The sequence below is a fragment of the Rhineura floridana genome, chromosome 7 (genome assembly GCF_030035675.1).
Source record: "Rhineura floridana isolate rRhiFlo1 chromosome 7, rRhiFlo1.hap2, whole genome shotgun sequence".
Taxonomy (NCBI): domain Eukaryota; kingdom Metazoa; phylum Chordata; class Lepidosauria; order Squamata; family Rhineuridae; genus Rhineura; species Rhineura floridana.
Window position 1 is genome coordinate 34438565 of NC_084486.1, and position 14618 is coordinate 34453182.

The window sequence follows — 14618 nt, forward strand, 5'->3', positions numbered from 1 at the left end:
GGTGACACCTGCTAGGCCCCTAGGCAAAATTATCTTTCTCCCTCTGTATGTAGCATGAGAAACTTATTAACAGACTTTGCTGAAACTCAACTAGCACAGTGGAGTGAGAAAGCCACTGTTGGCTCCTCCTTAGATTCATCAGAGATGCTGTAGCAGGGCCACTGCTCTCTGTTGTTGCACTCACTAAGCGGTCACAAATTTATCTCTGTGCACTAGCACACTTGCTAAACCATAGTTTGGCTTAATGTTACATGCAAAGGCTATTGAATGAGTGGACTAAACTTCCAAAAAAAGTATTTAAGATTGAAATGCCAGAGAGCTAAACAGAGTGGCCTCTACATTCTTTTCAGCAGCAGTCTCGCTGTCCTAAATTGTATACTGATCCCTCAAAATGGTTTCTCTGGTCTGTAAACATGTCCTTGGTTGAATCTGGTCTCATCTGTTATCTAGTGTCTCTTATATAAACAAAATCTGCCAGATAACAGTTGACAAGACTAGATTGGGTTGCAGCACATTAGAGTAGCAGTCTCGGTGGAAAGATGAATCAACAGTTCAGGGGTTCTCACTGTGGTCCATAGACCACTAGTGGTCTACAAGCTTCATTCAGGAGGTCCACAGAGTGCCTGTAAAAATACAGTTAAAAAATCACTTATCATCTAGCACAGTGCATTACGATTGCTACAGCAAGCAGAAAAAATATTTAAGTGGTCTGCCAAGACCCTTAGCAATCTTCAAGCGGTCTGTGGGGGGAAAAAACTTGGAAACCAGGAATTCCTGAAAGGCCAGCAATTAAATAGCATACATTTTCAGTCAAATTAGTAAAAACAACAACACTATAGTGAGGACTTGGCACCCTGCAATTTCAGGCAAGGCTTTTGAACTTGACCTAGACACGGTGTCTTTATCAGTTCTTATTGAATTCTGATAATGTACTTCACACAGAACACAAAAATAATTGGACAGCAATTTCTACATAATACAGCTAAATAAATGCAAAGCAAGAAGTGTGCACAGATACAGTATGCAGTATATTGTTCTTGTACAGTAATGCATTATGTTGCCTTGTATTCATTTTGTCTGATTTTAAGTGGACAGCATATCTAATAGCATTAGATCTCTCTTTTTTTTAAGTATGTTAACATATTTGCAATCCTAACCTCACTTACCTAAGAGTAAGCCATAGGCCTTGCTTCTGAGTCAATATGGTTAGGGTTGTGCTGTAAAACAAGAGCAAATTTATATGATGGCTTCCCAGATGCAACCGCCAGGGACATTTGGTGCACCTGCTAAGTTACAGGGGTCAAACAGGAAGAAAAGAGGTAGAGCAAAGAGTTAGGAAAGGCCAGGCAGCAAGAATAGCAGGAGCTATTTGCAGCAGGGGCAAGAATGAGCTGTGTAGGAGAACCATTGATGGAGGAGTCATGTTTGACCCTGTGGAGTTGTAAGGGGAAGAATCTGTAATGAATCACTGATAGGCAAGGCCACACCACATATGCTAGCTGTCATGGCTGTAGTCATGGGTAAAGGCCATTTTGAGAGTCCCTGCTTTATATGACTATATTGTAAGGATAAGACACAGCCTAAATTCTCATTCTTCTCCATTCTACTCACACATACAAATCTATTAAAGTGTATCTTGCTAAATGTTCAATAGCTTTGCTTAGTTTAGCTAACCTGTGGAGCAGCATTGTGCTTCAATCTGTTGGCCAGGCTCAGGTGTTCCTGTATTCATCTTCCTCATCCTGTTTGGCAGTAACATGGTTTAAGCAGATAACCTTTGTGTGTGTGTGGGAAATAAACACTTCTTCAAGTGAAACTGGTTAGAGGAAAAGCAAACCAAATGGCTGCAATTAAGGTTGGGTAGAGAGACACTTGGGCCACACCCACACCAGACATTTTTTCCACTTTAAACAGTCATGGCTTCCCCCAAAGAATCCTGGGAAATGTAGTTTGTGAAGTGCTGAGAGTTGTTAGGAGACCATTATGGCCTCACAGAGCTCCAGTTCCCAGAATTCTCTGGGAAGAGGGGCTGACTTAAACCACTTTGGCTATTAGAGCTCTGTCAGGGAATTAGGAATCTCCCTTCACAAACTACACTGCCCAGGATTCTTTGGGGGAAGCCATGACTGTTTAAAGTGGAATAAATGCCTGGTGTGGATGTGGCCTTGATGGATCCCTCTTCTAGCTGGTCTGATAGAGGAGGAAGGTGAGGGCGGTCCCTCTCTCTCCCTGGCGGCTTTTGGTCTGGAGATTGAGGCTGTGTGCGGTCTTCCTCACTCTGCTGTTGCTTGGCCTAGATCAGTGCTTTAAAGAGTGCATTTCCCTGGGGGTGGGGAAATGAAGCTGTGTCTGTCAGACTGTACTTTGAAGCATTCTGGAGCAAATGTGGATGAGGTGACGGGGGAATGTTTGGCCTACTGCTGGCGTTGGAGCACTCTGAGATCACTGGGCATGGATGAGGTGAGGACTGAGCTTTCTCTGGCTGTACTGGGGCTAGAGTAGTATGAGGTTCAGGATAATATTGTATCTTCCAGGTTGCCAAGTACGCTTTGCCAGATGTGGGGTGGGGAATCCCTGTAGAAATAATTGAATGAGGAAATGTTAAAACACAGTAAAGCAGGCAAGTTTTAGGGTCAAACATCAAAAGCAGCCATGTGAATGTAATGGAGTACATAAGCAAGTTCCCACTTCACAGGAGTGATTGTTGCAGTATTATGGGTACCTATGTATTTTTTAATTATTTAACAACCTAGATGTCTGTCAAGGTCACCAGAAAAGAATGGTGGGAGTTGACACAGGAAGCGATTAAGGCAAGGAGCAAAAAAGATTTCAGCAGAGGCCAGTTCAAGGAAAAGATGAATTCAAGCTTTTCTGTCAATCTTTTTCCTTTATTTTTTCTGACCTTTTCATTGTATAGCAGCTTTGCTTCTTCACCCTTTTCTTTCTCTCTGCTTTTTTTTAATGAGCAACCCCCTATTCTTTAATTGTTTTTGCTGTCAATTTCATTTTCTTGGGCACTTTGGTGGTGGTGGGGAATGGTGCACAATTTGTATGTTGAACATAATGCTCTCAATTTGTATAGCAACAAATTTGTTTTATCTTGAGAATTCTAGAAAATTTGTAAACTTTCTGTCCTTGTCTGGCCATTACAATGCACAAACAGACAGAGATATCTTGTACCGTTTTAGCAGAGAGAAAAAATAAGCAAAATAGCGTTCAAAGATATATTCCAAATACAACAAAGAAAAAAAAGGAGAAATTGAATATTTATTCTCCAGTGCAAATACAATTAGCATCTGCTATGTAGCATAGATAGGCAGGGAGGTCTTAGATGATACTTTACACTTACACTGAACTGTGTGTGCTGAAACTTCAAGGCTTCCAACTTTTACCTAATTATCTTCCTTCAGACAGCGAAACTAGTTCCTTTTGCTCACGCACCCTAAATGCAATATCAGTATCTTGGTGAAGGTTTTGCAGATGCACTTTATATCCATATATATATATAGTTGAGTCTGTGTATAAATTCAAATCTAGAATCTTTAGTTGTGAAAAGACAGCAGTTGAAAATGTCTGAATTTTTCAGTAAACAGCGAACTGTGAAATATCAAAAGAACATTAACAGTGCAATCCTGTGCATTAATATGTGAGAACCATTGTGTTCAATAGAGCTTACTGCCAGGTAAGTATAGATAGGAATCCATCTGAAGGCTATAATTCTCTGCATTCTTCCTTGCAAACACAAAAAGCACTAGTTTTATTGCAGAATAAAACACTAATGTAATTTGCCATTTATGGCATTGTGCATGGATACATGTATTTGCATCAGGGCTGTGGAGTCGGTACGCCAAACCTTCAACTCCAACTCCTCTATTTTTCTACTGTCCGACTCTGACTCCACCCAAAATTGCTTTCAACTCCACAGCTCTGGAAAGGGCTGTAAATGTCTTTTTAAATTGGAAGCTCTCATAGGAGCATTTTTATCGCTGCCTGAACATGCGATGATCTTGGCATCACAGCATTTGTCTTCATCTGGATCCTGTGTCATACACTGACACAACATGTTTTCCATCTTGAGTTATGGTGAAATGCTCAACTACAGCTGACTTCATGGGAAGCTTCTTTGACATTTTGAATTTATATTTTAAAAAATGTGTCAATCAAAATTTATCTTGAAGTTGGAGTCGGTACATTTCTACCGACTCTGACTCCACCCAAAATTGCTTCCAACTCCACGACTCCAACTCTGACTCCACAGCCCTGATTTGCATGCATCAAAAAGACACACAGTTCTTGCATGTGTCAGTGTATACATAGGTTTTACATCTGAATAGAAATACTTTCTGTTTAGGAAAAGTAATTCCCAGTCCACAGTCAGGAGCAGACTGGATTTAAGACACCTGCTATTTTTCTCCTCCTAAGAGCAAGCCAATCTTGCATCATGTACAAAAGATCACACCTTCTTACTGCCTTGTAATAAATATCATCCCTACTACTGTAGGTTATAATTCTTACTCCAAAAGTATGCACTGAAAGTGTAGGAAATTGCCCCTTTTCTTGTGTTTAATCACACTGGCTGTTAATGCAGTAGGGTGGTTTATGTTGGATTGGGATAACTGCTTGTGTGATAGACACCTTTACTTCTGTGTGGGATGGGAGTCATAACTTATTCCTGGAGAATGGGAAATGGCAGACAGTTTCCTTCTGGTCTGGTGGTCACTGTGTTCTTGCCTGAGTACTCTGCCTAGGCTTGGAAAGACCTGAGGCACCTAAGAATGGGACCACTTCCCAGCCATGGGTTGTAATGCTGTTGTTCCACTAGTGCAGCAGACTTCTGCTTGCACAACAGAAATGTTCCCTCCTCTTTTCTCCTTTGAAGTCCCTCTGCGTGCTCTCAAAATCTGCTCCAGAGGATTGGAGGACCCTCCAGAGCAGATTAGGAGGGCAAGCAGGGAGAGAAGAAGAAGGGGAAGTTCCTTTGGATACAACCCCATTGAACTAGATACATGGCATCCTATGATGACCTTGTGTGTGTTTATGACATCATCATTAGGGTTGTCTTCACCTACTCAGACAGTAGACCCATTTAAATTAATTAACCTAAATTGATCATGTCTATTAACTTCAATGGCTCTATTCTGAGTAGGGCTGGCATTGAATGCCACCCTTAGTAACAAAGTGATTAAGCTCAAATGGATTGTAAAGCATGTTAAGGAGTATTAAAAGTGCATATGACAAATAGCTTAGTGCAGAATTACAAATAGTAATTTGTCTGCTTGTGAGTAAGGGCTTGGCTTCAGGTGACCAGGCAAAGAAAAGTTTGTAAATTGGAAAGATAGGTTATTTCATGCCATTGGCATGATACAATAGGCAAATGAGGTTAGTGGGCAGTAAATGGTTTGTGCTACTAACTGTTATGGATTTATTTGCAAAGCTGGATTAGTATAAATAGTAAACTTTTGGCTTTTTGAATAGGACCCATTACAGTCCAGCATCCTTCACTTTTCTGCAAACAAGAAATGTATAGAAATGTGTCTGCTGATATCAGCAGTGTTTAATTCAAGACAGGTCTAAGATGTCCAGTGAAGTAAAAAAAGAAAAATAAATAAATGATAAATGGATATTACTTGTAAACTGAGCTAGAAGATAGGAAAGTACCCAGGGTTGTAGACTGAAATAATAGTAGTAGTAGCGGCAGTAGTAGTAATAATAATACAGTAGGGCCCCGCTTTGCTGTGTTCCACCGATACAACGGTTGTCAATTGCAGAAAGGCCCCGCTCCTATGGAGCTTGTTCCACTTTTACAGCGTTTTTTGGGCATTGGGCGCCATTTTAGACAATGTTAGTCAATGCGTTCTGCTTTATGGTGGATTTCACTTTACAGCGGCGATCTGGAACGGAACCTGTCATATGAGCGGGCCCTACTGTAATGATAAACAGTTCTATAGTAGTACTTTCAAGTGTTCATAGTGTTTCACATGCATTAGCTAACTGTAATCCTTAGAACAGAAATAGGATACCTGTGGCTTTTCATATGTTCCTGGGCTACAACTTCCATTATCCCTGCTGATTGGCTGTGGTGGCTGATGGGAGTTTAAGCCCAATAGCATCTGGAAGGCCACAGGTTCCTTATAATAGCCCTGTAAGGTAAATCTGTATCATTGTAATCCATAAAGTAGATGGCTGCGCAGAGGCTGCTGAGAGAGAGGTTTGTGGAAGGCCATCTAGTGAGTTTGTTGTAGAGGCGACATTCAAGCTGGTAATATATTGCTTAGTTTCTTAGCCACTATGCTACAAAGGATGGGACTTTGCTTTCATTGTTGTTTTATAAACTCTCTGTCTTTAAGGAACTCCGTCTACATCAGCTTATCTGCTGAAGAACCCCCTTCAGTATCTGTAAAGGAACCTCTTGGTCAGGAGGACAATGAGGTCTCACTGAAGATAGTGTGCTAGAACATACTCAACACTCCCCTGTGGCTGAGCATTGTAGGTGAGGGCTGGTAATAGAGGGCAGCATGTCTGCTATAACTGATCTTTACATTGATGAACCCAGATAAACTTCTCTGGAACACAGTCTAAAAACCCACTGGCTCCCGTGATTAGTTACACCAGGGTAACAGTACCTTGCTATGACTGATGGTATTTACAGGGCAGAGAAGACTGAATGGGGGTAAAAGTGGAGGTGGCATTTTACTTTAACTGCTGGAGGCATTTGAGCTAGTTAAACTGCTATTTCCCCCTTCTCTGAGTAGAGATTGTCCATGTAAGCACTTAATGTGAATTATTTTACCAGTAGTAATCTGTCTGTGAGTAAAGGCTGGCTTTTCACATATTATCGTATAGGGAGGGACAAGAAAATTGAGAGGTGTCCTTCTGTGAAGCCATTCCAGAACAGTACCATCACCTGGCTAACCAGCCAGTCTTTTCGAACTCTCAGAAAAACTTTGTTGTTGTTATATGCCTTCAAGTTGATTATGACTTATGGCAACCCTATGAATCTTTTTTGGATATATTCATAGGGTTTTCATGGTAAGAGGTATTCAGAGGTGGTTTACCAAGCTACGGCACCTGGTATTCCCAGGCAGTCTCTCATCCAAGAACAGGCCTGACCCTGCTTAGTTTCCAAGATCAGACAACATCAGGTGTGTTTAGGGTAGTATGGCCATGGGCCAGAAAGACTTAGGAAAACAAAAAGAAATGAGCACCCTGGTCGAGGATGCAAAAGGAAAAAATTGCCTCTTTTAGTAGCAATAGGTGGAGGATGTTAACTACAATCTCGACTCTCTTCATTTTTCTTATAATTAGCTATTAATTAGCATCAAGGCGTGGCCAATACGTGAATTATGAGAGTGTGGGTTGCTCAGGCATTAGCAGCCTCAGACAGTGTCCTCGCATAACCTTCCTCTAAAAAATCACTAAAATGTAGCCCTTGCCTTATAAAGTCAAAATGCACAATATCTTCCTGATGGGTGTGTGAGAGAGAAAGGGGGGGGAGAGATTGTAGCTTTTCCAAGGGGGATACATTTCATTTCTCTCCTCCGGATCTCTTTCTGTGTCATGTTCAGCCTTAAGCTGATTATTCAGACAAACCAAAAGCTGTGGGCGCTTTCTGTGGTTTTACTTTGCGTTTTTATTTATAGATCTATACATACACAAACTCTCTCTCTCTCTCTTCCGCCTTATCCCCTGCTTGCCTCCAGCGTCAGCCTGCAGTCTCCCTCGGTCAGATCCATAGTCTCAGGGAGTCCATGTCACAGCTTGTGCCCGCCCTTGTATCCTCTTGCCCGGAGTAAAGCCCACATAGGAGACCCTTTGTTTGGGAAGGGCTAGGCAGGGAAGAAGCACTTTGGAAGCGCTGGCCTCGCTTTACCATTGGCTGATCCTTTTCTGGAGCTTTTTTTTTTTTGTAACAATATTTGAGAGGCATGCCCAGCACGTCCCTGATGTTGGCAGGCAGAGCTTGCTGTGTTGCTTCTCTCTGCCGCTGCCGCTGTTCCTTTTAAACGACCATGATAGTAATACTCAAAAAGCAGCGTGAAGAAGTGCTATACCGTAGAGGGTTCTTCTGCAGAAGGAAGCAAGATGGCTACCTTGTGGGTTTTGCTGTGAAGAATGCAGAGTCTAATTAAACCCGACTCTGGGGGGGGGGGAAGGTTATTTTTTTCCCCCTCCTTCCTTGTTAACCCTCTTTTCCCTTTTTTTCCTTGTTTTGATTCTGGTGACTTCAACGTCTAAAGTCTCCTCATCAGTTCCTTTTTAAGTTCTGCAGAGAAAAGGCCCGTATGGATCAGTTTTCAAGTCTTCTAATGTTACAAGGCCAGGGTGGTGGTGGGGGACTAATTTAAAAAAATAATACGTTTATTTGCTTTATTCACAAAGACTTACTCTGCAATTTGATGTCTTTCTTTAGGTGCTAACTGAAAACAAAAGGTCTCAGAGAAGAAAACAAAGAGTTCAAAAGGTAATATCTGATCATTTGCTTTATTACAGAAAAAGAAACCCCAGACTATTTTAAACACTGTTTTCTTGCCATGGAATAGAAAGTAAAAGAGTGGAAATGCTAGAAAGTATTACTTCTCAAATTTTCATATTTATGGTTAATAAATAATTAGAAGCTCGTAACATGTTTGTCTTTCTGTTAGTATGATATAAAGTGTGCTTTGTAGAGGTTTAACTCTTTGCACACAAAGTTGCAGGATGAGATCTTACACTACTCCTGATTGAAAATGACTTGTGTTACTCTTGATTCATAAAGGCTGCAGTCCAAAACATGATTACAGTGGAGTAAGTCCCATTGAATTAATTGAGTCACTTATGAGTAAATGTAGTAAATAATTTGTGCAGAACATGACACTTAAGTTCTTACAGAGGTGTTGACTTCATATTTGTTCAGGCTATGTGTATGTTAACTGTGGAATGTTGATATTTGAGTATTAAATATAGGTGTTCTAACTTTTTTTAAAAATATGAATTGCTACTTGTGATGAAATTAACTTGTTGCAAGTTATTGTGGCCTCAAATTACTATTTTTTTAAAAAAATTATTGCAGATATGCATTTTCCTCAATAAATGTGTGTTGATCAGAAAACGTTTTTTAATTAGACAGAGTTTCAAAAGTGGTTTGGCAAGGCATTAAGTAGCTTAGGCAAAATCAGCAGGGGAAAAAAACCCTTGTGCACATTCAGTGCAACTTGTACACACAAAACTGATTCCTATAAATGGCAATCCTGTTCTCTTCATTGAGTCAGGGAATTCCTGTGCACGGGCTGAGGAAATCCCTGTTTACGATGGGGAATCCCCATCCCATAGTGGAGAATTAGAGCCCCTCCCACACAAGCAGAGCGTTGAGCGTCATTGGAGCCTTCCAGAATTCTGGATCATGGCCGATGTATTTACTCTCTGGATTCTAAAGTGAAAGTGTATTGTGTGTGTATTTTGGCAACTTTGTACTGTTGTGTTTGCCTACAACTCTGACATAGTGGTATGTTCTGAAGTGTGATTGAAGCCCTGGCACAGTTACTAACTCACTGATGCACCAGGCTTTAGCTCCTATGACCAAGCTGAAAGGTCTGTGAATGTACTTCTTTTGTGGTAAGGTTACTTGGTATGAGCATTATGATAGTTAACATTGATTTTACTGGGTGTGCTAGTTTGCATTTTATTATTTAAAAACTAGACGTGATTCTTAGACAAAACAGTTGTGTATAAATATAATTATTTTATAAAAACAAAAACCATACATTCTGTTAACACCTAGAACAGGTTTTAAGAGAAAATTAAGTATCCTTAAGTGTGGTGTAGTGGTTAAGGTGTTGGACTACGACCTGGGAGACCAGGGTTCGAATCCTCACATAGCCATGAAGTTCACTGGGTGACCTTGGGCCAGTCATGTCTCTCAGCCTCATGAAAACCCTATTCATAGGGTCGCCATAAGTTGGAATCGACTTGAGGGCAGTACATTTTAAACTCTACCTTGTGGGTCTTACCCTGCAGTCTTGGGCACACTTATCTAGGAGTAAACTGTAGTGAACACAATAGGATTTACTTATGAGTAAATGTGCATAGGATTGTGCTATTTACTTGAGTGTGGTACAGTTCCATTTGTGTTGAGGCTGGTAACGTATACTTGAAGTGTGTGTGTTCATGCATTTGAAAAAAATGCATCTATATTTTTCATTGGCACCACACTTAACACATTGTCTTCCAAGTGTGAGCATTTTATATCTTTTTTTATTTGCATCTGAGATACGTGGTTGATTTTTATGCTAGAAGAAATAATGTCATGTTTGCAAAGCTGCGTGTTTACAAATTAAACATTTACTTAGTTGCCATTTCTAATTGACAACCCAAAAACTACAGTCCTAATTTGGACATCTGTTCTATCAAAATCAATGGGGGATGTATTCTTAAGCAAATATGCTTTTAGGATACTGGTTCCAATACATAAGGAAAAAATGGTAGTTTCAGAAAAGGAGCCAACCAATCAATCTACAGCTAAGAGTGAGCATTAGGACACAATCTGTTGGAAAGTTCTTTTGCACATCCATTTAGCTCCACTATACTCCTGCACTGCTCTTGCTCATTTCTTGCATCATTTTTTTATGTTATCTATTCTCAGCTGCTATGGAAAGGCAGCCATAACATCCAACAAATAAATATAATGGGGTTTGCAAAGAGGATGGGTGACACTGCTGGAAGTACATGACTCCCGGCGGCATCGCTCATAGGGTTCATTGGAACACACAAGCCCACTCCCCACTACAAGGTGACGATCCAGCGAGGGGGCAATTCAGTATACATGCATTGGCAGGATGGAAAGAGACCTTTTCCAGAATGGAAAAGGAGTCATTCAGCTCCTGTAAGGTGAAGAAGTTAGCTATGTTCCTCTTTTTGTGCCATCAAGTTAGAATCTGCTTCGCCCATTGCAAGTACGAAGCAATGTCCCCCTTCTGGCTTAGTTAGCACCCTGCATGTAGTAACAAAGATGCCCCAAAGATCTTTGTGACAAATGGCTCCTGGGTTGTCCTTTCATTTTGCATAGAGTTCCTGTTGAGTTAGCAACAGCGTCTTGCCTGCTCTATGTGACATGCTGTATTCAATTCAACGAATGTGCCTTATGAAGCAATTAAGGATACCCCACAGGTCTCTGCACTAACACAGAGACTTCGCAGGTATCATTGTGGAGGCCCTTGGGGCACTTGCTGAATCAGAAATTACACCCACTTAGTTGCTAGTAATTGAAGTGCTGCTTTCAACCTGGGAGGCACCCAGTGCAAAATGAAAGGACCCAAGACCTCTGGGGCACATTTTCTTGCTTTGTCTAGATGCTCGCCAAGTTGAAAACAGTACAATGTAAGCAATACTTCAAATTTGATGGGTACCCTGGGTTAGTTGGCAAGGATTGAGGCAGACACTCATCTGCAACCTGGGTACAAGCAGGGAGCCTCAAAATTTGGTGTGGAGTTCTGATGCAGCCTGTGGGCCATCAGTTGGCCCTCCCAGGGCTTGGTCATGCCTTATGTTCTTTTGTGCTGATGATCCTGAGTCCTTTCCAGAAATTGGTTGATGAAATGTGTAGAAAGGTTTAACAGTGACATTAAATCTAGATAAACTAACATGGTGCCCTTCTGATGTTGTTGGACTGCAACTCCCATCAATCCCAGCCAGCATGGTCAGTGGTCAGGGATGATGGGAGCTGTAGTCTAGCAACATCTGGAGGGCGCCATTTTGGCTCCCCCTAATCAAGATAGTTTATTTTACATCTCTTAATGTTAGAGAAAGTTAAACCATACCAAATAGCATACAGGACCTTTTATTTAATATGACTGAGTTTCTGCTTATATGAGGGGACATTATTATGTGTTGTGACTACTTAAGAAATTCCTTTCCCCTTGTTCATTGGATTTAAATGAATATTTTTTATAATGAAAGGAAGTGTCTCTAGTTTCCTTACCGTTTTGAGATTAGAGAAGGAAAAGTCTTATGTGCTATGTTTTTGCCTGGTGTCATGGCATGTCTTGTATTTTTCATTTGGAAAACCATGAGCACTTGGTGTATTGGTTTTAAATGTTAACCCTTACCAGGCATTAGTATTGTTGCTTTTTGTTGTATAGTGTATTCTTTTAGACTGCTCCTTTTGCCAGGCACACTTAACAAGCCAATCTTTTGCACACTTTCTTGGGCTCTACTGTCATAATACCCAGCTTTCCTTTTCATTCACTTACTTCTGCAATCATGGTGCTCACCATGGTCTGGACATGGTGATTGGATGCATGTTATAGTCAGTCAAAGAGGACTAGAGATGGTAGTAATTAAGTATTCTGAACTTGAAGGCTGCAAACTCCAGCATGCTCATGAGGGAGCAAGTTACATTAAACTCAGAGGGATTTACTTCTGAGGAAATACATAGGATTATACTGCTTGGGCAGTTACGCATATATCTGGATTGATCAACAAAGACAGATTCACTTTGTATTCAGTCTAGAGAAAGCTGGGCATACTGAACTCCATATACCTCTGCTAAGACATCTGCACTGGCTGCTTATATACTACTGGGCCAGGTTCAAGGCTCTTGTATTCAAAGCCTTGTCAGCTTGGGTCCAGGATACCGTAAAGATCACCTGAGCCTTTATATCTCAGCCCAATTGCTAAGATCATCCGGAGGAGTGCTGTTAGTCGTCCCCACATGTTACAGAGGGCCCAATGAGCCTCAACCTGAGGTTGGGCATATGGTGTTGTCGGTCCCATGCTATGGAACAACCTTCTAGCAGTGATTCGGCAGGTATCCTCGCCTTTGACTTTCAGACTTCTCTCGAAGCCTTTTTTGTGCTAACAGGCCTATGCAGCTGTTTAAAATGTTTTTTGACTAGCCAATCATTTTAATGATTGTTTTGAATTGCTTTAAAATGTTTTTATGTCGTTGTATACCACCTTGATGTTTTGAAAGAGGCCGGTATATAAATACTTTTATAAATAATAAACTTTATTCATTTTAGCCTGCATTTCTCAGGTTTGGTTAATACTAGTGGGATTTAAGCAGGGAAGGGGGCACGCCTAACGTTCTCTGGACTGATTCTGTGTAACACAGGACGGTTAAAATCAGTGGGGATTTTTAAAATGTTCCTCAATGAGATATATGTGTTTGGGTGTTTCTGTTCACAAATATTTTAAGTCATCTTAAAGTTTTAAAAGGGAAGATTTTGATTTAAAAACTATATATTGTATTATCACTTTATCCCCCCACCCCACATACCGTTCTATTGCGTTGTTTTATAGATGCTAGCATAATCTGTTGCTAGCAATGTTGTTAATACATCTGTGTCTAACATTATGTGTATCCTGTTTCAGTTTTTTCAAAATTTAAGAAAAATACTACGTGTTAAATTCTAGAAAAACTGTACACCTAATGCTTTCCAACTCAATTGGTTTTTCCTAAATTTTCAAAATTAGTTCTTTAAATGCTCTTACGTTTGGGGATTTTCAGACTTTGGGGCACACAGCACGGATAGTGTTGGAACCCTTCCCAGATTCAAGGATTACCAGTTTACACTTTAATGAGATTTGCAAATTCTCAGTAGCTTACTGGAGATTCTGTACAATGCTGCAAATGTAAATGAATAAACCATTATTATATCACACACAAGTAGAAAAAGTCTGTTTCTAACAAACCAGTTTGTGATAAGTTGCCATATGTAAAATGGCAAAGATGAAGTGATTTTAAGAAAGTTTGTTCTTAGTGATATTAGAATTTCAGTTGTGCCATCCAAAGTCTCCTGTAGCACTCAGCTTCTGTCGTGTCACAGTAGCTAAGCCAAATGGCATTCATTAGGTTATGAGGTGCCTGCAAAGGTCCTCTGTTACACTGAAGAACATAGAATCAAGAGGGTGGAGCAGACAGAGAGGGAGAACAGAGAGAGTAGGGGAAAGAAAATGCTGCCCATTGTACTGGCAACTTGGCAAATGGAGAATAACATCAAGGTAAATAAATCAATGAGAATTAAAAAAAAGCCTATTAGATATATGTGTGCGTTTGATATTTTTCTTAACAGAAAAGGAATAATAACAAGCAACAAGAATGCATCTGTCCAGTAGTAGCAGGTATAGAAGAGATGAGAACAAGTTGTATGGTCAGAATGGTAACATGTCTAGGAACAGAGTCAACATGAATCATTAGTCAGAGGTATCATTCCACAATGACAGATGGGATATAGATGGTAATGAAGGGAGCACTTCATTTCTTAATATATGTTATGTAAGAATGCTATCCGTTTGTTGGGTTTAACTGTGTGCCCTGGATAATCTCAAATAATGATTAAACTTTTCTAAGAGGGCTAAGGATTCTTAAGGAACAAATCAGTGTTTTCCATGTCACAAGGTGAATTGGAGGGATGAGAGATCAAGTGTAGAGATAGTAGCTAGTTTATGCCACCTCTGCTGCAGAAAATGTTTCAAAATGCAGCAGTCAAATATGGTGACATCTGGGGGTAGGAAGAGTTATATTTGCTAGAACATATGGCATTGGAACAAATCAGAAAATGGCCAGCTGAACAAAATAACAGCTGATGAAGTGGTACAGTCTCTGGTCATTTCTCTAAGTTCTAAATGTACCAAAGTTACTT

At 40.4% G+C, this 14618-nt stretch overlaps 1 protein-coding gene across 3 annotated transcripts in view; it reads left to right on the plus strand.

The window, feature by feature from the left end:
* The window catches only part of TET1 (tet methylcytosine dioxygenase 1), a 138202-nt gene that overhangs the window by 33426 nt on the left and 90158 nt on the right, over positions 1-14618 (plus strand). For all 3 annotated transcript variants that reach the window (XR_009763942.1, XM_061635185.1, XM_061635186.1), the window contains one exon: positions 8411-8461. Coding sequence is in view for 2 of the 3 variants with exons in the window: in XM_061635185.1 (XP_061491169.1) it covers positions 8411-8461 (51 nt within the window). In the remaining variant the exon portion in view is untranslated. The remainder of the gene's footprint in view (positions 1-8410; positions 8462-14618) is intronic.